The sequence below is a fragment of the Elephas maximus genome, chromosome 7, assembly GCF_024166365.1.
Source record: "Elephas maximus indicus isolate mEleMax1 chromosome 7, mEleMax1 primary haplotype, whole genome shotgun sequence".
Classification (NCBI taxonomy): Eukaryota; Metazoa; Chordata; class Mammalia; order Proboscidea; family Elephantidae; genus Elephas; species Elephas maximus.
This window is the reverse complement of record NC_064825.1, coordinates 123,313,697-123,335,427: the sequence shown is the minus strand read 5'-3', so window position 1 is coordinate 123,335,427 and position 21,731 is coordinate 123,313,697. Positions and strand designations below refer to the sequence as shown.

Sequence of the window (21,731 nt, the reverse complement as noted above, 5' to 3'; positions counted from 1 at the left end):
TGCATCCCACTTATCTCCTGCTCCCTCAGGGGTTCTCTATTGTGCTCCCTGTCAGGGCAGTCATCGATTGTGGCCGGGCACCAACTAGTTCTTCTGTTCTCAGGATAATGTATGTCTCTGGTTCATGTGGCCCTCTCTGTCTCTTGGGCTCTTAGTTGTCGTGTGACCTTGGTGTTCTTCATTCTCCTTTGCTCCAGGTGGGTTGAGACCAATTGATGCATCTTAGATGGCCGCTTGTTAGCTTTTAAGACCCCAGACGCCACATTTCAATGTGGGATGCAGAATGTTTTCATAATAGAATTATTTTGCCAATTGACTTAGAAGTCCCCTTAAACCATGGTTCCCGAACCCCAACCCTTGCTTTGCTGACCTTTGAAGCATTCAGTTTATCCCGGAAGCTTCTTTGCTATTGGTCCAGTCCAGTTCAGTTGAGCTGACCTTCCATGTATTGAGTGTTGTCCTTCCCTTCACCTAAAGCAATTCTTTTCAGCTAATTAATCAGTAAAAAAACCCTCTCCCTCCCTCGCCCCCTCATAACCACAAAAGTATGTGTTCTTCTCAGTTTATACTATTTCTCAAGATCTTACAATAGTGGTCTTATACAATATTTGTCCTTTTGCCTCTGACTAATTTCACTCAGCATAATGCCTTCCAGGTTCCTCCATGTTATGAAATGTTTCACAGATTCGTCACTGTTCTTTAACGATGTGTAGTATTCCATTGTGTGAATATACCACAATTTATTTACCCATTCATCCGTAGATGGACACCTTGGTTGCTTCGAGCTTTTTGCTATTGTAAACAGAGCTGCAATAAACATGGGTGTGCATATATCTGTTTGTGTGAAGGCTCTTGTTTCTCTAGGGTATATTCCGAGGAGTGGGATTTCTGGGTTGTATGGTAGTTCTATTTCTGACTGTTTAAGATAACGCCAGATAGATTTCCAAAGTGGTTGTACCATTTTACATTCCCACCAGCAGTGTATAAGAGTTCCAATCTCTCCACAGCCTCTCCAACATTTATTATTTTGTGTTTTTTGGATTAATGCCAGCCTTGTTGGAGTGAGATGGAATCTCATCGTAGTTTTAATCTGCATTTCTCTAATGGCTAATGATCGAGAGCATTTTCTCATGTATCTGTTGGTTGCCTGAATATCTTCTTTAGTGAAGTGTGTGTTCATATCCTTTGTCCACTTCTTGATTGGGTTGTTTGTCTTTTTGTGGTTGAGTTTTGACAGAATCATGTAGATTTTAGAGATCAGGCGCTGGTCGGAGATGTCATAGCTGAAAATTCTTTCCCAATCTGTAGGTGGTCTTTTTACTCTTTTGGAGAAGTCTTTAGATGAGCATAGGTGTTTGATTTTTAGGAGCTCCCAGTTATCTGGTTTCTCTTCATCATTTTTGGTAATGTTTTGTATTCTGTTTATACCTTGTATTAGGGCTCCTAGGGTTGTCCCAATTTTTTTTTCCATGATCTTTATCGTTTTAGTCTTTATGTTTAGGTCTTTGATCCACTTGGAGTTAGTTTTTGTGCATGGTGTGAGGTATGGGTCCTGTTTCATTTTTTTGCAAATGGATATCCAGTTATGCCAGCACCATTTGTTAAAAAGACTATCTTTTCCCCAATTAATTGACACTGGGCCTTCGTCAAATATCCGCTGCTCATACGTGGATGGATTTATATCTGGGTTCTCAATCCTGTTCCATTGGTCTATGTGCCTGTTGTTGTACCAGTACCAGGCTGTTTTGACTACTGTGGCTGTATAATAGGTTCTGAAATCAGGTAGAGTGAGGCCTCCCACTTCCTTCTTTTTCAGTAATGCTTTGCTTATCAGGGGCTTCTTTCCCTTCCATATGAAATTGGTGATTTGTTTCTCTATCCCCTTAAAATATGACATTGGAATTTGGATCAGAAGTGCATTGTATGTATAGATGGCTTTTGGTAGAATAGACATTTTTACTATGTTAAGTCTTCCTATCCATGAGCAAGGTATGTTTTTCCACTTAAGTAAGTCCTTTTGAATTTCTTGTAGTAGAGCTTTGTAGTTTTCTTTGTATAGGTCTTTTACATCTTTGGTAAGATTTATTCCTAAGTATTTTATCTTCTTGGGGGCTACTGTGAATGGTATTGATTTGGTGATTTACTCTTCGATGTTCTTTTTGTTGATGTAGAGGAATCCAAGTGATTTTTGTATGTTTATTTTATAACCTGAGACTCTGCCAAACTCTTCTATTAGTTTCAGTAGTTTTCTGGAGGATTCCTTAGGGTTTTCTGTGTATAAGATCATGTCATCTGCAAATAGAGACAATTTTAGTTCCTCCTTGCCAATCCGGATGCCTTTTATTTCTTTGTCTAGCCTAATTGCCCTGGCTAGGACTTCTAGCACAATGTTGAATAAGAGCGGTGATAAAGGGCATCCTTGTCTGGTTCCCGTTCTCAAGGGAAATGCTTTCAGGTTCTCTCCATTTAGAGTGATGTTGGCTGTTGGCTTTGCATAGATGCCCTTTATTATGTTGAGGAATTTTCCTTCAATTCCTATTTCGGTGAGAGTTTTTATCATAAATGGGTGTTGGACTTTGTCAAATGCCTTTTCTGCATGAATTGATAAGATCATGTGGTTTTTGTCTTTTGTTTTATTTATGTGGTGGATTACATCAATGGTTTTAGATCATGTGGTTTTTGTCTTTTGTTTTATTTATGTGGTGGATTACATCAATGGTTTTTCTGATATTAAACCAGCCTTGCATACCTGGTATAAATCCCACTTGATCGAGGTAAATTATTTTTTGATATGTTGTTGAATTCTATTGGCTAGAATTTTGTTGAGGATTTTTGCATCTATGTTCATGAGTGATGTAGGTCTGTGATTTTCTTGTCTTGTAATGTCTGTACCTGGTTTTGGTATCAGGGAGATGGTGGCTTCATAGAATGAGTTGGGTAGTATTCCGTCATTTTCTATGCTTTGAAATACCTTCAGTAGTAGTGGTGTTAACTCTTCTCTGAAAGTTTGGTAGAACTCTGCAGTGAAGCCGTCCAGGCCAGGCCTTTTTTGTTGGGAGTTTTTTGATTACCGTTTCAATCTCTTTTTTCGTTATGCGTCTATTTAGTTTTTCTACTTCTGAATGTGTTAGTTTAGGTAGGTAGTGTTTTTCCAGGAATTCATCCATTTCTTCTAGGTTTGCAAATTTGTTAGAGTACAATTTTTCATAATAATCTGAAATGATTCTTTTAATTTCAGTTGGTTCTGTTGTGATGTGGTCCTTCTCGTTTCTTCTTCGGGTTATTTGTTTCCTTTCCTGTATTTCTTTAGTTAGTTCTAGCCAATGGTTTATCATTTTTTTCAAAGAACCGGCTTTTGGCTTTGTTAATTCTTTCAACTGTTTTTCCGTCCTCTAATTCATTTAGTTCAGCTCTAATTTTTATTATTTGTTTTCTTCTGGTGCCTGATGGATTCTTTTGTTGCTCAGTTTCTATTTGTTCAAGTTGTAGGGACAGTTCTCTGATTTTGGCTCTATTCTTCTTTTTGTATGTGTGCATTTATCGATATAAATTGGCCTCTGAGCACTGCTTTTGCTGTGTCCCAGAGGTTTTGATAGGAAGTATTTTCATTCTCGTTGCTTTCTATGAATTTCCTTATTCCCTCCTTGATGTCTTCTATAACCCAGTCTTTTTTCAGGAGGGTATTGTTCATTTTCCAAGTATTTGATTTCTTTTCCCTAGTTTTTCTGTTATTGATTTCTCGTTTTATTGCCTTGTGGTCTGAGAAGATGGTTTGTAATATTTCGATGTTTTGGACTCTGCAAAGGTTTGTTTTATGACCTAATATGTGGTCTATTGTAGAGAATGTTCCATGTGTGCTAGAAAAAAAAGTATACTTTGCAGCAGTTGGGTGGAGAGATCTGTATAAGTCAATGAGGTCAAGTTGCTTGATTGTTGTTATTAGGTCTTCCGTGTCTGTATTGAGCTTGTTACTGGATGTCCTGTCCTTCTCCGAAAGTGGTGTGTTGAAGTCTCCTACTATAATTGTGGAGGTGTCTATCTCACTTTTCAATTCTGTTAAAATTTGATTTATGTATCTTGCAGCCCTGTCATTGGGTACATAAATATTTAATATGGTTATGTCTTCCTGATCAATTGTCCCTTTTATCATTATGTAGTGTCCTTCTTTATCCTTTGTGGTGGATTTACATCTAAAGTCTATTTTGTCAGAAATTAATATTGCTACTCCTCTTCTTTTTTGCTTATTGTTTGCTTGATATATTTTTTTCCATCCTTTGAGTTTTAGTTTGTTTGTGTCTCTAAGTCTAAGGTGTGTCTCTTGTAGGCGGCATATAGACGGATCGTGTTTCTTTATCCAGTCCAAGACTCTCTGTCTCTTTATTGGTGCATTTAGTCCATTTACATTCAGCATAATTATAGATAAATAAGTGTTTAGTGTTGTCATTTTGATGCCTTTTTATGTGTGTTGTTGACAATTTCATTTTTCCATATACTTTTTTGTGCTGAGACGTTTTTCTTAGTAAATTGTGAGATCCTCATTTTCATAGTGTTTGACTTTATGTTTGTTAAGTTGTTACGTTTTTCTTGGCTTTTATCTTGAGTTATGGAGTTGTTATACCTCTTTGTGGTTACCTTATTATTTACCCCTATTTTTCTAAGTAAAATCCTAACTTGTATTTTTTTATGTCGCCTTGTATCACTCTCCATATGGCAGTTCTATGCCTCCTGTATTTAGTCCCTCTTTTTGATTATTGTGATCTTTTACATATTGACTTCCGTGATTCCCTGTTATGAGCATTTTTTTTAATTAATCTTAATTTGTTTTTTGTGATTTCCCTATTTGAGTTGATATCAGGATGTTCTGTTTTGTGACCTTGTGTTGTGCTGGTATCTGATGTTACTGGTTTTCTGACCAAACAATATTCTTTAGTATTTCTTGTAGCTTTGGTTTGGTTTTTGCAAATTCTCTAAACTTGTGTTTATCTGTAAATATCTTAATTTTGCCTTCATATTTCAGAGAGAGTTTTGCTGGATATATGATCCTTGGCTGGCAGTTTTTCTCCTTCAGTTCTCTGTATATGTCATCCCATTGCCTTCTTGCCTGCATGGTTTCTGCTGAGTAGTCTGAACTTATTCTTATTGATTCTCCCTTGAAGGAGACCTTTCTTTTCTCCCTGGCTGCTTTTAAAATTTTCTGTTTATCTTTGGTTTTGGCGAGTTTGATGACAATATGTCTTGGTGTTTTTCTTTTTGGATCAATCTTAAATGGGGTTCGATGAGCGTCTTGGATAGATATCCTTTCGTCTTTCATGATGTCAGGGAAGTTTTGTGGCAGGAGTTCTTCAACTCTTTTCTCTGTGTTTTCTGTCCTCCCTCCCTGTTCTGGGACTCCAATCACGCGCAAGTTATCCTTCTTGATAGAGTCCCACATGATTCTTAGGTTTTCTTCATTTTTTTTATTCTTTTATCTTATTTTTTTTTCTGCTATATTGGTGTGTTAATTCCCTGGTCCTCCAGATGTCCCAGTCTGCATTCTAATTGCTCGAGTCTGCTCCTCTGACTTCCTATTGCATTGTCTAATTCTGTAATTTTATTGTTAATCTTTTGGATTTCTACATGCTGTCTCTCTATGGATTCTTGCAACTTATTAATTTTTCCACTATGTTCTTGAATAATCTTTTTGAGTTCTTCAATGTTTTATCAGTGTGTTCCTTGGCTTTTTCTGCAGTTCGCTTTATTTCGTTTCTGATGTCTTGAAGCATTCTGTAAATTAGTTTTTTTTTTTTTATAACTTTTATTAAGCTTCAAGTGAACGTTTACAAATCCAATGTCTGTCACATATTAGTTTACATACATCTCACTCCCTACTCCCACTTGCTCTCCCCCTCTTGAGTCAGCCCTTTCAGTCTCTCCTTTCTTGACAATTTTGCCGGCTTCCCTCTCTCTCTATCCTCCCAACCCCCCTCCAGACAAGAGTTGCCAACACAATCTCAAGTGTCCACCTGATATAATTAGCTCACTCTTCATCAGCATCTCTCTCCCACCCGCTGACCAGTCCCTTTCATGTCTGATGAGTTGTCTTCGGGGATGGTTCCTGTGCCAACAGAAGGTCTGGGGAGCATGGCTGCCGGGATTCCTCTAGTCTCAGTCAGACCATTAAGTTTGGTCTTTTTATGAGAATTTGGGGTCTGTATCCCACTGATCTCCTGCTCCCTCAGGGGTCCTCTGCTGTGCTCCCTGTCAGGGCAGTCATCGATTGTGGCCGGGCACCAACTAGTTCTTCTGGTCTCAGAATGATGTAGGTCTCTGGTTCATGGGGCCCTTTCTGTCTCTTGGGCTCTTAGTTGTCGTGTGGCCTTGGTGTTCTTCATTTTCCTTTGCTCCAGGTGGGTTGAGACCAATTGATGCATCTTAGAAGGCCACTTGTTAGCATTTAAGACCCCAGATGCCACATTTCAAAGTGGGATGCAGAATGATTTCATAATAGAATTATTTTGCCAATTGACTTAGAAGTCCCCGCAAACCATGTTCCCCAGACCCCTGCCCTTGCTCCGCTGACCTTTGAAGCATTCATTTTATCCCGGAAACTTCTTTGCTTTTGGTCCAGTCCAATTGAGCTGACCTTCCATGTATTGAGTGTTGTCTTTCCCTTCACCTAAAGCAGTTCTTATCTATTGATTAATCAAAAAAAAACCCTCTCCCCCCCACCTCGTAACCACACAGTATGTGTTCTTCTCAGGTTTACTATTTCTCAAGATTTTATAAGAGTGGTCTTATACAATATTTGTCCTTTTGCCTCTGACTTATTTCGCTCAGCATAATGCCTTCCAGGTTCCTCCATGTTATGAAATGTTTCACAGATTTGTCACTGTTCTTTATCGATGCATAGTATTCCATTGTGTGAATATACCACAATTTATTTAACCATTCATCCGTTGATGGACACCTTGGTTGCTTCCAACTTTTTGCTATTGTAAACAGAGCTGCAATAAACATGGGTGTGCATATATCTGTTTGTATGAAAGCTCTTGTATCTCTAGGGTATATTCCCAGGAGTGGGATTTCTGGGTTGTATGGTAGTTCTATTTCTAACTGTTTAAGATAACGTCAGATAGATTTCCAAAGTGGTTGTACCATTTTACATTCCCACCAGCAGTGTATAAGAGTTCCAATCTCTCCGCAGCCTCTCCAACATTTATTATTTTGTGTTTTTTGGATTAATGCCAGCCTTGCTGGTGTGAGATGAAATCTCATCGTAGTTTTAATTTGCATTTCTCTAATGGCTAATGATCGAGAGCATTTTCTCATGTATCTGTTGGCTGCCTGAATATCTTCTTTAGTGAAATGCATGTTCATATCCTTTGTCCACTTCTTGATTGGGTTGTTTGTCTTTTTGTGGTTGAGTTGTGACAGAATCTTTTAGATTTTAGAGATCAGGTGCTGGTCGGAGATGTCATAGCTGAAAATTCTTTCCCAATCTGTAGGTGGTCTTTTTACTCTTTTGGAGAAGTCTTTAGATGAGCATAGGTGTTTGATTTTTAGGAGCTCCCAGTTATCGGGTTTCTCTTCATCATTTTTGGTAATGTTTTGTATTCTGTTTATACCTTGTATTAGGGCTCCTAGGGTTGTCCCAATTTTTTCTTCCATGATCTTTATTGTTTTAGTCTTTATGTTTAGGTCTTTGATCCACTTGGAGTTAGTTTTTGTGCATGGTGTGAGGTATGGGTCCTGTTTCATTTTTTTGCAAATGGATATCCAGTTATGCCAGCACCATTTGTTAAAAAGGCTATCTTTTCCCCAATTAATTGACACTGGTCCTTTGTCAAATATCAGCTGCTCATACGTGGATGGATCTATGTCTGGGTTCTCAATTCTGTTCCATTGGTCTATGTGCCTGTTGTTGTACCAGTACCAGGCTGTTTTGACTACTGTGCCTGTTTAATAGGTTCTGAAGTCAGGTAAAATGAGGCCTCCCACTTTTGTCTTCTTTTTCAGTAGTGCTTTGCTTATCCGGGACTTCTTTCCCTTCCATATGAAATTGGTGATTTGTTTCTCTATCCCCTTAAAATATGACATTGGAATTTGGATCAGAAGTGCTTTAAATGTATAGATGGCTTTTGGTAGAATAGACATTTTTACTATGTTAAGTCTTCCTATCCATGAGCAGGGTATGTTTTTCCACTTAAGTATGTCCTTTTGAATTTCTTGTAGTAGAGCTTTGTAGTTTTCTTTGTATAGGTCTTTTACATCCTTGGTAAGATTTATTCCTAAGTATCTTATCTTCTTGGGGGCTACTGTGAATGGTATTGATTTGGTTATTTCCTCTTCGGTGTTCTTTTTGTTGATGTAGAGGAATCCAAGTGATTTTTGTATGTTTATTTTATAACCTGAGACTCTGCCAAACTCTTCTATTAGTTTCAGTAGTTTTCTGGAGGATTCCTTAGGGTTTTCTGTGTATATAATCATGTCATCTGCAAATAGTGATAACTTTACTTCTTCCTTGCCAATCCGGATACCTTTTATTTCTTTGTCTAGCCTAAGTGCCCTGGCTAGGACTTCCAGCACTATGTTGAATAAGAGCAGTGATAAAGGGCATCCTTGTCTGGTTCCCGTTCTCAAGGGAAATGCTTTCAGGTTCTCTCCATTTAGAGTGATATTGGCTGTTGGCTTTGCATAGATGCCCTTTATTATGTTGAGGAATTTTCCTTCAATTCCTATTTTGGTAAGAGTTTTTATCATAAATGGGTGTTGGACTTTGTCAAATGCCTTTTCTGCATGAATTGATAAGATCATGTGGTTTTTGTCTTTTGTTTTATTTATGTGATGGATTACATTAATGGTTTTTCTGATATTAAACCAGCCTTGCATACCTGGTATAAATCCCACTTGATCAGGGTGAATTATTTTTTTGATGTGTGGTTGGATTCTATTGGCTAGAATTTTGTTGAGGGTTTTGCATCAATGTTCATGAGGGATATAGGTCTATAATTTTCTTTTTTTGTAATGTCTTTACCTGGTTTTGGTATCAGGGAGATGGTGGCTTCATAGAATGAGTTGGGTAGTATTCCATCATTTTCTATGCTTTGGAATACCTTCAGAAGTAGTGGTGTTAACTCTTCTCTGAAAGTTTGGTAGAACTCTGCAGTGAAGCCGTCCGGGCCAGGGCTTTTTTTTTGTTGGGAGTTTTTTGATTACCGTTTCAATCTCTTTTTTTGTTATGGGTCTATTTAGTTGTTCTACTTCTGAATGTGTTAGTTTAGGTAGGTAGTGTTTTTCCAGGAATTCATCCATTTCTCCTAGGTTTTCAAATTTGTTAGAGTACAATTTTTCATAATAATCTGAAATGATTCTTTTAATTTCAGTTGCTTCTGTTGTGATGTGGTCCTTCTCATTTCTTCTTCGGGTTATTTGTTTCCTTTCCTGTATTTCTTTAGTCAGCCTGGCCAATGGTTTATCAATTTTGTTAATTTTTTCAAAGAACCAGCTTTTGGCTTTGTTAATTCTTTCAATTGTTTTTCTGTTCTCTAATTCATTTAGTTCAGCTCTAATTTTTATTATTTATTTTCTTCTGGTGCCTGATGGATTCTTTTGTTGATCACTTTCTATTTGTTCAAGTTGTCGGGACAGTTCTCTGCTTTTGGCTCTTTCTTCTTTTTGGATGTGTGCATTTATCGATATAAATTGGCCTCTGAGCACTGCTTTTGCTGTGTCCCAGAGGTTTTGATAAGAAGTATTTTCATTCTCGTTGCATTCTATGAATTTCTTTATTCCCTCCTTGATGTCTTCTATAACCCAGTCTTTTTTCAGGAGGGTATTGTTCATTTTCCAAGTATTTGATTTCTTTTCCCTAGTTTTTCTGTTATTGATCTCTAGTTTTATTGCCTTGTGGTCTGAGAAGATGCTTTGTAATATTTCGATGTTTTGGACTCTGCAAAGGTTTGTTTTATGACCTAACATGTGGTCTATTGTAGAGAATGTTCCATGTGCGCTAGAAAAAAAAGTATATTTTGCAGCAGTTGGGTGGAGAGTTCTGTATAAGTCAATGAGGTCAAGTTGGTTGATTGTTGTAATTAGATCTTCCGTGTCTGTATTGAGCTTGTTACTGGATGTCCTGTCCTTCTCCGAAAGTGGTGTGTTGAAGTCTCCTACTATAATTGTGGAGGTATCTATCTCACTTTTCAATTCCGTTAAAATTTGATTTATGTATCTTGCAGCCCTGTCATTGGGTGCATATATATTTAATATGGTTATGTCTTCCTGATCAATTGTCCCTTTTATCATTATATAGTGTCCTTCTTTATCCTTTGTGGTGGATTTAAGTCTCAAGTCTATTTTGTCAGAAATTAATATTGCTACTCCTCTTCTTTTTTGCTTATTGTTTGCTTGATATAGTTTTTCCATCCTTTGAGTTTTAGTTTGTTTGTGTCTCTAAGTCTAAGGTGTGTCTCTTGTAGGCAGCATATAGATGGATCGTGTTTCTTTATCCAGTCTGTGACTCTCTGTCTCTTTATTGGTGCATTTAGTCCATTTACATTCAGGGTAATTATAGATAAATAAGTTTTTAGTGCTGTCATTTTGATGCCGTTTTATGTGTGTTGTTGACAGTTTCATTTTTCGACATACTTTTTTGTGCTGAGGCGTTTTTCTTAGTAAATTGTGAGATCCTCATTTTCATAGTGTTTGACTTTATGTTTGTTGAGTCGTTAACGTTTTTCTTGGCTTTTATCTTGAGTTATAGAGTTGTTATACCTTTTTGTGGTTATGTTATTATTTACCCCTATTTTTCTAAGTAAAAACCTAACTTGTATTGTCCTGTATCGCCTTGTATCACTGTCCGTATGGCAGTTCAATGCCTCCTGTATTTAGTCCCTCTTTTTGATTATTGTGATCTTTTACCTATTGACTTCCATGATTCCCTGTTATGTGTATTTTTTTTTTAATTAATCTTAATTTGTTTGTTTTTGTGATTTCCCTATTTGAATTGATATCAGGACGTTGTGTTTTGTGACCTTGTGTTGTGCTGATATCTGATATTATTGGTTCTCTGACCAAACAATATCCTTTAGTATTTCTTGTAGCTTTGGTTTGGTTTTTTAAATTGTCTAAACTTGTGTTTGTCTGTAAATATCTTAATTTCGCCTTCATATTTCAGAGAGAGTTTTGCTGGATGTATGGTCCTTGGCTGGCAGTTTTTCTCCTTCAGTGTTCTGTATATGTCGTCCCATTGCCTTCTTGCCTGCATGGTTTCTGCTGAGTAGTCTGAACTTATTGATTCTCCCTTGAAGGAAACCTTTCTTTTCTCCCTGGTTGCTTTTAAAATTTTCTCTTTATCTTTGGTTTTGGTGAGTTTGATGACAATATGTCTTGGTGTTTTTCTTTTTGGATCAATCTTAAATGGGGTTCGATGAGCATCTTGGATAGATATCCTTTCGTTTTTCATGATGTCAGGGAAGTTTTCTGTCAGGAGTTCTTCAACTATTTTCTCTGTGTTTTCTGTCTCCCCTCCCTGTTCTGGGACTCCAATCACATGCAGGTTATCCTTCTTGATAGAGTCCCACATAATTCTTAGGGTTTCTTCATTTTTTTAATTCTTTTATCTGATTTTTTTTCAGCTATGTTGTTGTTGATTCCCTGGTCCTCTAGATGTCCCAGTCTGCATTCTAATTGCTCGAGTCTGCTCCTCTGACTTCCTATTGCGTTGTCTAATTCTGTAATTTTATTGTTAATCTTTTGGATTTCTACATGTTGTCTCTCTATGGATTCTTGCAACTTATTAATTTTTCCACTATGTTCTTGAATAATTTTTTTGAGTTCTTCAACAGTTTTATCGGATTGTTCCTTGGCTTTTTCTGCAGTTATCCTAATTTCATTTGTGATATCTGTAAGCATTCTGTAAATTAGTTTTTTATATTCTGTATCTGATAATTCCAGGATTGTATCTTCATTTGGGAAAGATTTTGATTCTTTTGTTTGGAGGGTTGGAGAAGCTGTCATGGTCTGCTTCTTTAAGTGGTTTGATATGGATTGTTGTCTCCGAGCCATCACTGGGAAACTAGTTTTTCCAGAAAATCCGCTAAAAAAAAATGCAGTCAGATCCCTATTAGAACTTCCTTTGGATTATAACCGCCACCTTGTTCCCTGTAAGGATGAAAGTCGGAGATTTGGATCATATATGCTTGGCTGTAGCTGGTTCTGTGTTTTTAGGCCAATTAAGGGTGGATTTTTGGTCCCTGGGTTTTTTGTGTTTCCTTCTCTCAGGCCAGAAGAGTGGGTTAGGAAAAGACCAAAAGAAAAAAAAAGGGGGGGGGGGGCGGGGAAGCAAAACCGCCACGGAGCTGGAGCCGTTCTCCCTCTGGCTCAGGAAATTCCAATGTTAATGAAGCCGCCTGACTGGGACGCTGGCTCCAGGCTCCGAAAACAATGGCTGCTTCCCCGTTTTTGTTCGTTTTCCGTCTCTAAATCTGTGTTTGTTGTTCAGGGTTCGTAGATTGTTATGTATGTGATCGATTCACTTGTTTTTCCGAGTCTTTGTTGCAAGAGGGATCTGAGGTATCATCTACCTAGTCCGCCATCTTGGCCCTGCCTCTCTCAAGCCATGGTATTTTCAATCACATCATATGCATGTGAAAGCTGGACAATGAATAAGGAAGACCAAAGAATTGACACCTTTTAATTGTGGTGTTGGTGAAGAATATTGACTATATCATGGACTGCCAAAAGGATGAACAAGTCTGCCTTGGAAGAAGTACAACCAGGATGCTCCTTAGATGCAAGGATGGAGAGACTGCATCTTACATACTTTGGACATGTTATCAGGAGGGATCAGTCCCTGGAGAAGGACATCATGCTTGGTAAAGAAAAGAGGAAGACCCTCAAAGAAATGGATTGACACAGTGGCTGCAACAATGGGCTCAAGCATAACAACGATTGTAATGATGGTGCAGGACGGGGCAGTGTTTTGTTCTGTTTTACACAGGGCCACTAAGAGTTGGAACCGACTCGACAGCACATAACAACAACAACAACATTGTCGTTCTTCAAGTTCTATCTGTTTTTTGCACAGGCCAAATAAAAGTAAGTTAAATGGGGGTGTGGCGGGAATCACGACCTTCAAGTCCTTGATGGTGGCTGTGATCTCTGCAATTCCTCCAGAAATGCTGTGTTGCTTTTGGTTTATTATTTTCTTAGGTAGGGGCAGTTCCAATGCCTTCTACTTGGCTTTTCCTACCATAATAGCCCTTAGTCCATTTGTCAGGGATCCAATATGGGGGTTCTGCCAGTTGCTGAGTGTATCTATTCCAATTATGCATTTTCGAACTGGGGAAATCACAACAGGATGGATTCAGGGACCCACTGGGCCTACTGTGAGACAGACATGAGCTAAGACTCCATTAATAACCTGATCTCCATGTACCTCCATTCTGACTGGTGGGCCACAGTGATGTTTTGGGTCTCCTGGAATTAGTGTCAGTTCAGAGCTAGTATCCAGGAATCCTTGAAAATTCTGATTATTTCCTTTTCCCCCAATGAACAGTCACACTCATAAAAGGCTGTAGATCTCTTTGGGGAGGGCTGGGAGAGAGATTAGTAGCATAAACTTTTGGCAGTGTATTGAGTCCTTCCTCAAAGGGATTCAGCCTCCCGTTCATTCAAGGGATTGTGGGTCTTTAAACTCGCTCAAGTCAGGGAATTAATTGAAGGACCGTGATGGTCTATTTTGACAAAATTAGAGTTAGAGTGCTGTTCACTTTATCTAGAATTCATCCGTTTGTACAGGTCAAGTAAATATTTAGTAGATTACCTTTCTATTTCACTCCTAAGGACACCATGACTAAGCAACCAATGCCTAAGTCCATACGAGTCAGACTATTCTGATTACTACTTTGACTCCGATGTTCATTACTGTAACCACACCCACCTTGTCTTCGTCGATTGAGTCCGCCACTTGGCCCCTACTACCGTGGGGTCCAGTCAACCCCATTGTAGTTTTTGTTGTTGTTAGGTTCCATCGAGTTGGTTCTGACTCATAGTGACCCTATGCACAACACAACGAAACTCTTCCTGGTCCTGTGCCATCCTCACAAGTGTTGCTGTGCTTGAACCCATTGTCACAACTGCTGCGTCAATCCTTCTTGTTGAGGGTCTTCCTCTTTTTTGCTGACTGCCTACTCTACCAAGCATGATGTACTTCTCCAGGGATTGATGACTCCTGAGAACCTGTTCAAAGTATGTGAGACAGAGTCTTGCCATCCTTGCTTCCAAGGAGCATTCTGTTTGTACTTCCTCCAAGACAGATTTGTTCCATCTTTTGGCAGTCCATGGTATATTCAATATTCTTCCCCAACAGCACTATTCAAAGGCAGGAAATCTTCGGTCTTCCTTATTCACTGTCCAGCTTTCCCATGCATATGAGGTGATTGAAAACACCATGGCTTTGATCAGGCGCACCTTAGTCCCTGAGGTGACATCTTTGCTTTTCAGCACTTTAAAGCGGTCTTTTGCAACAGGTTTGCCCAATGCAGTGTGTCTTTTGATTACTTGACTGCTGCTTCCATGGGTATTGATTGTGGATCCAAGTAAAATGAAATCCTCGACAACCTCAATCTTTTCTCTGATTATCATGATGTTGCTTATTGACCAGTTATGAGGATTTTTGTCTTCTTTGTCTTGAGGTGTAAGCCGTACTGAAGGCTGTGGTCTTTGATCTTTGTCAGTAAGTGCTTCCTCTTCACTTTTGGCAAGCAAGGTTGTGTCACCTGTATAATGCAGTTTGTTAATGAGTCTTCCTCCAATTTTGATGCCCCATTCTTCTTTATATGGTCCAGCTTTTCTGATTATTTGCTCAGCATACAGATTGAATAGGTATGGTGAAAGGATTCAACCCTGACACACACCGTTCCTTACTTTAAACCATGCACCATCCCCTTGTTCTGTTCAAATGACTGCCACTTGATCCACATACAGATTCCTCGTGAGCACAATTAAGTGTTCTGGAATTCCCATTCTCCTCAATGTTATTCTTAATTTGTTATGATCCACACAATCAAATGGCTTTGCATAGTCAATAAAACACAGGTAAACATCTTTCTGGTATTCTCTGCTTTCAGCCAGGATCCGTCTGACATCAGCAACGATATCCTTGGTTCCACATCCTCTTCTAAATCCAACTGGAATTTCTGGCAATTCCCTTTTGATATACGGCTGCAGCTGTTTTTGAATGACCTTCAGCAAAATTTGACTTGCATGTGATTTTAATGATACTGTTCAATAATTTCTGCATTCGGTGGGATCAACTTTCTGGGGAATAGGCATAAATATGGATCTCTTCCAGCCAGTTGGCCGGGTATCTGTCTTCCAAATTTCTTGGCATAGATGAGCAAGCATTTCCAATGCTGCATTCATTTGTTGAAACATCTTAATTGGCATTCTGTCAGTTCCTGGAGCCGTTTTTCATCAACGCCTTCAGTGCATCTTGGACTTCTTCCTTTAGTACCATCGATTCCTGATCGTATGTTATCTCCTGAATGGTTGAACATCGACAAATTCTTTTAGGTATAGTGACTTTGTGTATTCCTTCCATCTTCTTTTGATGCTTCCTGTATCTTTTAATATTTTCCCTGTAGAATCCTTCAGTATTGTAACTCAAGGCTTGAATTTTCTCTTCAGTTCTTGAAACCTGATAAATGCTGAGCATGTTCTTTCCTTTTGGTTTTCTATCTCCAGGTCTTTGCACATGTCGTCATAATACTTTACTCTGTCTTCTTGAGATACCCTTTGAAATCTTCTGCTCATTTCTTTTATTTAATCTTTTTTTTCCTTTTGCTTTAGCTACTCATCGTTCAAGAGCAAGTTTCAGAGTCTCTTCTGACAACCCTTTAGGTCTTTTCTTTCTCCTTTCTTTTTCATGACTTCTTGCTTTCTTCACCTATGATGTCCTTCATAGCATTTCACAACTCGTCTGTCTTTGGCATTAGTGTTAAATGCATCAAATCTATTCTTGAGATGGTCTCTAAATTCAGGTAGGATATACTAAAGGTTACACTTTGGCTTTCCGGGACTTGTTCTAATTTCCTTCAGTTTCAACTGCGTATGAGTAATTGATGGTCAGATCTGCAGTCGGCCTTTGGTGTTGTTCTGACTGGTGATATGAACTTTTCCATTGCCTCTTTCCGCAGATGTAGTCGATTTGATTCCTGTGTATTCCGTCTGGCAATGTCCATGTGTATAGTCACCGTTTATGTTGGTGAAAAAGATCTTTGCAATGAAGAAGTTGTTGGTCTTGCAAACTTCAATCATGCAATCTCTGGCATTGTTTCTATCACCAAGGCTGTATTTTCCAACTACCAATCCTTCTTCTTTGTTTCCAACTTTTGCATTCCAATCACCAGTAATTATCTGTGCATTCTGATTGGATATTCAATTAATTTCAGACTGCAGAGGTTGGTAAACATTTAAATTTCTTCATCTTTGGCCTTAGTGGTTGGTGGGTAAATTTGAATAATGGTCATACTAACTGGTCTTCCTTTTAGGCATATGAATATTATCCTATCACTGACAGCATTTTACTTCAGGATAGATCTTGAAATGTACTTTTTGATGATGAATGCAATGCCATTCCTCTTCAAGGTGTCATTCCCGGCATAATAGATGGTATGATGGTCTGATTCAAAATGACCAACACCAGTCTATTTCAGCTCATTGATGCATAGGATATCAATCTTTATGTGTTCCATTTCATTTTTGACAACTTCCAATTTTCCTAGATTCATACTTCATACATTCCACATTCTAGTTATTAGTGGATATGTGCAGCTGTTTCTTCTCATTTTGAGTTGTGCCACATCAGCAAATGAAAGTCTCGAAAGCTTGACTCCATCCATGTCATTAAGGTCGACTCTGTTTTGGGGAGGCAGCTCTCTCCCAGTTGTATTTTCAGTACCTTCCAACCTGAGGTGCTCATCTTCCAGCACTATATCAGACAATGTTCCCCTGCTATTCATAAGGCTTTTACTGGATAATTCTTTTCACAAGTAAACCTCCAGGTCCTTTTTCTTAGTCTGTCTTAGTCTGGAAGCTCAACTGAAACCTGTCCACCACAGGTGATCCTGTTCATATTTTATACTAGTGGCATAGCTTCCAGCATCATAGCAACAGTCCCGACAGTATGACAAACTGACAATGGTGTGGGGACCATTGTAGTTTGGTGTCTTAATTTATTTACCACAGTTCCCACTGTCAAATCTGATTTTCATAAAATAGCAATCACAGTAGTCTTCAAGGATGCTGGAGCTCCCTTCACTAGTATGTTCCTCAATGTTGTGGTAAAAGGTGTGTCCTCTAGGCATTCCATGTGTGGGTCTGTGGGTCTAACCTGATCAATCCACTCTAGCATGCCAATTCCCCTAAGCCTTTCAATACTTTCTTCTACAGTATATCAAGGCAGGTCTGGTACCTCAACTTGATTTAGTGTAGGCCACCATGCAGTCCATGCTTCAGCTACCCAACCGAATAAGCTATTAGATCCTTTCCTAACTTCTTGAGCTGAAACACCGAAAAAAGTGGACCCATATTAATAAACTCAGACTGATCCCTCTTTATGTTCCTTACACCATTGTTCCACACCCTTAACAGACATTCCCACACATATTCCCCAGGTTTCTGTTTATACATATTAGAAAATTCAAGGAGTTCCTTTGGAGTGTAGCTTACCTCCTCCTGGGTCACACTTTGTACTTCACATTTTGGTGCTCATTGGGACTTAAGACTAATTATAGATCTAGACAGAATCCATAGTGTGGAATCGTTTTGAGAACATCGAGCACTGTCTCGTAAAGCATCTACCTCAGGTGATGCCACAGGCAATGACTCAGGCAACGACTCTTTAGTGGCAACTGGGCTAGGGCTAGAAACCCTGGTTGTGTAGGGATTAAGTGCTATGGCTGCAAATCAAAAGGTCGGCAGTTCAGATCTACCAGGCGCTCCTTGAAAACTCTACTGGGCAGTACTACTCTGTCTTATAGGGTCTCTATGAGCCTGAATTGGCTCAACGGCAATGGACTTATGGGGGCTAGGGCTGGAAATCCTGGTGGTGCAGTGAGTAATAGCTCTGGCTACTACCCAAAAGGTCAGCAGTTCAAACCCACCAGCCAGTCCTTGGAAACACTATGGGGCAGTTCTACTCTGCCCTATAGGGTGGCTATGTGTCTGAATCGACTCGATGGCAATGGGTTTAGTGTTGGTTTTTTGAATTAGAGTTAATCCCATTAGATGGGGGTGGAGGGGCTAATGGTTTTTCTGGGCAGAGTGGTGTAGTGGACAAACATGAAGTAATCTCTTCAGATGGGCGTGGTTCTGTTGGCAGGAGTGATTCAATGGAATTTAGGGACTCAGTGTCTCTAGCTTCCTGATTTATTTGCCCATATGTCCCCATCCCAAGTTTCAGGATTCCAATTTTTACCAATCACTGCCCTCACTTTAAATTCAAACACCTCTTGAGGTTGGCAATTGAGGTTGTAATTTAGCCACTCTTACAATAAGAGTCTGGGTTTGGTTTTCAGCAATATCAGCTCTGTTACTACAAAAGATAAGGCTTTCTTTCAAAGCACAAGTGGAAGCTTTGAGGTCATTTATGTGGCACTTTTTTTTTTGAGCTTTGACTCTGAAACCCTGAGCACATCTCTTTCATTCCGCAGTTGGTCTAGGGAAATTGGGACCAAACAACCAGCTTCCTTAAACTTCTCATGACAAAATTGTAGAAAGATATCATATATGCAATCACCCAGAGCCTCGCCTTTCACCAATAGCTGACCTATTGGTGGTGATAGTTTGCATATTTGAATTGCCAGCTCCTGCCATGAATTAGCAGTGGCCTCTTTACTACAGGAAGCAAGTCATCAACATCTTTAAGACTAACCAGACTTGAGAGCCAATTTAGAAAACTCATCCCCAAACCCTTCTCTCTTTGACATTTTTTCTGGTTTGGAAGAGGAACTCTACATTTACCTTAAAATTTTGGTTTACCCAACTTGGTGGGCACCACAAGCCAAACATAAGATTGATCCACTTGCAGAACCAGAGAAACAACCATTACCGTCTCATGCCAAGAACCATCAATGAATGTTTGTCCTAGAGCTCTCTATGGTTGATATGAGTCCTGATCTACTCAACAACAACTGGTTTTTAGGGACAGCTTGATCTAAAAGATGCCTAAGAGTCTCAACCAGATTTATCTTGAGACCGAATTCAGAGAAGAAACAGTAGACTCTGATAATGAAGACATTGTGTGGTCAGGAAAAGGAAACCCTGAGGTTGGTATTTGGGTGACTCATGTACTATGTTCTGATTAATTTCACAGAGTATGACCTCAAATTCTCAAGTGACAGAAACAGCAGAGATTGCATCATTTATGTGAGATTCGAAGCCTCCAACAGAACAACAGAAATACCTTCCAGAAAATCTATCCTGACAGAACCCCACTTGAAAAAGTATCAAAATCCAACTCTGATTTTTCAAAATTATGTATTGTATAATAAATTCAGAATAGTATTTGCATTTTCCCCAAGAACTTGGTGACTTCTTTCATTGGCTCTTTATCAGAACAGAAGTTAAATAAATATATCATGCATTTACGAGTCAACAGCACTTGAAAATTTTCCATCCATTCTTAGGAGTATATAAGGACATGAAGTTGGTGAATAAGATTTACAGCAAAAGGGCAAATAGTTATTGCTGAAGTGGGACCCCAAGCATTACATAGTTCTGCTTCCTTTAGTAATATTATCCCTACTTGTTAGATTTTTTCCCCCCACATTTGGAGACACAAGGTGTTTTTACCTTCAGAAAACTGAGACTTCATGACTTTTCTCTCTCTTTCTTTTTTTTTTTCCTTTTCCTTCTTTTTCTTTCATTCTCCCATCCAAAGTACTCAGAGGAGCACATTCAGTCCTTATGTGTCCATAAGGTATAACTTGAGTATAAGCACACATGGAGTAAGCACCACATCATGGATCAGATTCACCTTGTCTTTTCTCTCTCCTCCTCTCGCCTCCCCTCCCCTCCCCTCCCATGTCCTCTCCAGCCCTCCCCTCTCCTCACCTCCTCTCCCATCTCCTCTCCTCCGCTCCCCTCTCTTCCCTTCCTGTCCTTGATGGCCTCTCCTCTCCTCCTCCTCTCCCTTCCAGACACTGTCTGTATTCCTTCCCCTTCCTCTCCCCCCTTTTCCCTTCTCCTCCTTCTACTCTTTCTTCTTCTTCTCTCCTTTTCTTTCTGTCCTGCAGGGAACGATTGTATCTTACTCAAGTTTGTATGCCCAGTGCCATGTATTGCATTGTGTAATACATAGTATTTACTCAATGCTCATTAAATACATTTCACACATTTTATAACAAAACAAACAAAATTAGTAGCAATAAGTTCATACACTGCCTGCTTCCCATACAGATGCAATCTGTTGGAAAGAAATTAAATCAGGAAATCTACTATGATGTTAAAGAATAGGTTTTCTAATCAGACAACCGTGGGTTTTTATCTTGAAATTTCCTTTCCTCTGACTTGCTACCTGTGTGCCCATGAAAATAACACAAAATCTCTCCATACTTCAGATTTTCTTTCATTAAAAGAATAACCATATCACCTGGCTTATAAAGTTGCAATAATTACTTGATATAATATAGGTAGAGCAAATAGTATTGTGACTACCATGCACTGAACTTCAAAAGTTTGCATATACATTTGCATATACATGTACCTATATGTGTGTGTGTGTTTTCAATTCAATATGGCATATGCATCACTTTAAGCATAGTGATAAACAAGAAGACAATGTCCTTTATCTTTATAGGTTTAAATTTTATGAGGAAGGGCAGAAATGAACTTATAAAGAATTAATCAAAATATTTTCATATCTCAAGGAGATTGATTGACACAATGGCTGCAACAATGGGCTCAAGCATAACAATGTTGTGAGGATGGTGCAGGTCTGGGCAGTGTTTTGTTCTGTTGTGCTGCTGTAAGTGGGAACTGATTCTAGCCTCCCTAAGAAGAACAACAATATTGTTAGAAGCTGTGTGGAAAATAAATCAAGTTAATGGACTAGAAAATGGTTGGCAGTGGGGGAAATTATTAGAAAGAGTAGCCAGGAAAGTCTTTTCTGAGGTGGTGATATTTTCCATTAGGGTAGGAAAAAACTATCATTGCATTTTCATGGACATTATTATTTTATAACTTAGCATATATTTTTCTCTATCCCATAGAGAACTAAACTCAAATATCTATTTTAGAATCCACCTTCCTTCACACATGATTTTCAAGAGAAGATGAAGTTGCCTCTATCCTTATGCTAACATATCCACCACCTCCTGCTCCAAAGATAGACCATAGTTAGAAAGATGCAATGAAGAAATTCCATTTTTCGTTGTTGAAGTTTTGATAGAAATCTAATAAGCCCATCATGATGAACTCGGAATTCAAAACTCTTGTTTTAATATTTATATAGATGTTCTATTCCTGTTACCATACACAAATGAGGATACGGATAGCCTGGTTTATTATTGGCAGATGTGTATATCTATAAAGCAACTATCTTTCATATAAAGTCAAATCACCATTTACAGACTACGAAGCAGACAAGATGGATCCTTGATTTCATGGTTGATTAGCTGAACCAAGCAATCCTGAACAAAGTGATTGTGGAGATAAAGCTAATTTATATCTGGCCTGAAAAACTTTATCTG

At 38.8% G+C, this 21,731-nt stretch overlaps 1 protein-coding gene across 9 annotated transcripts in view; it reads left to right on the top strand.

Annotated features, from left to right (window-relative positions):
- LOC126080896 (membrane-spanning 4-domains subfamily A member 4A-like) overlaps positions 1–21,731 on the top strand; it is a 382,640-nt gene that overhangs the window by 41,448 nt on the left and 319,461 nt on the right. For 5 of the 9 annotated variants that reach the window (XM_049892104.1, XM_049892102.1, XM_049892110.1 and 2 more), the window contains one exon: positions 19,355–19,573. The exons of the other annotated variants lie outside the window; for them this stretch is intronic. Coding sequence is in view for 1 of the 5 variants with exons in the window: in XM_049892110.1 (XP_049748067.1) it covers positions 19,355–19,411 (57 nt within the window). In the remaining 4 variants the exon portion in view is untranslated. Of the gene's footprint in view, positions 1–19,354; positions 19,574–21,731 lie in introns of those variants that run through there. 9 annotated transcript variants of the gene reach the window in all.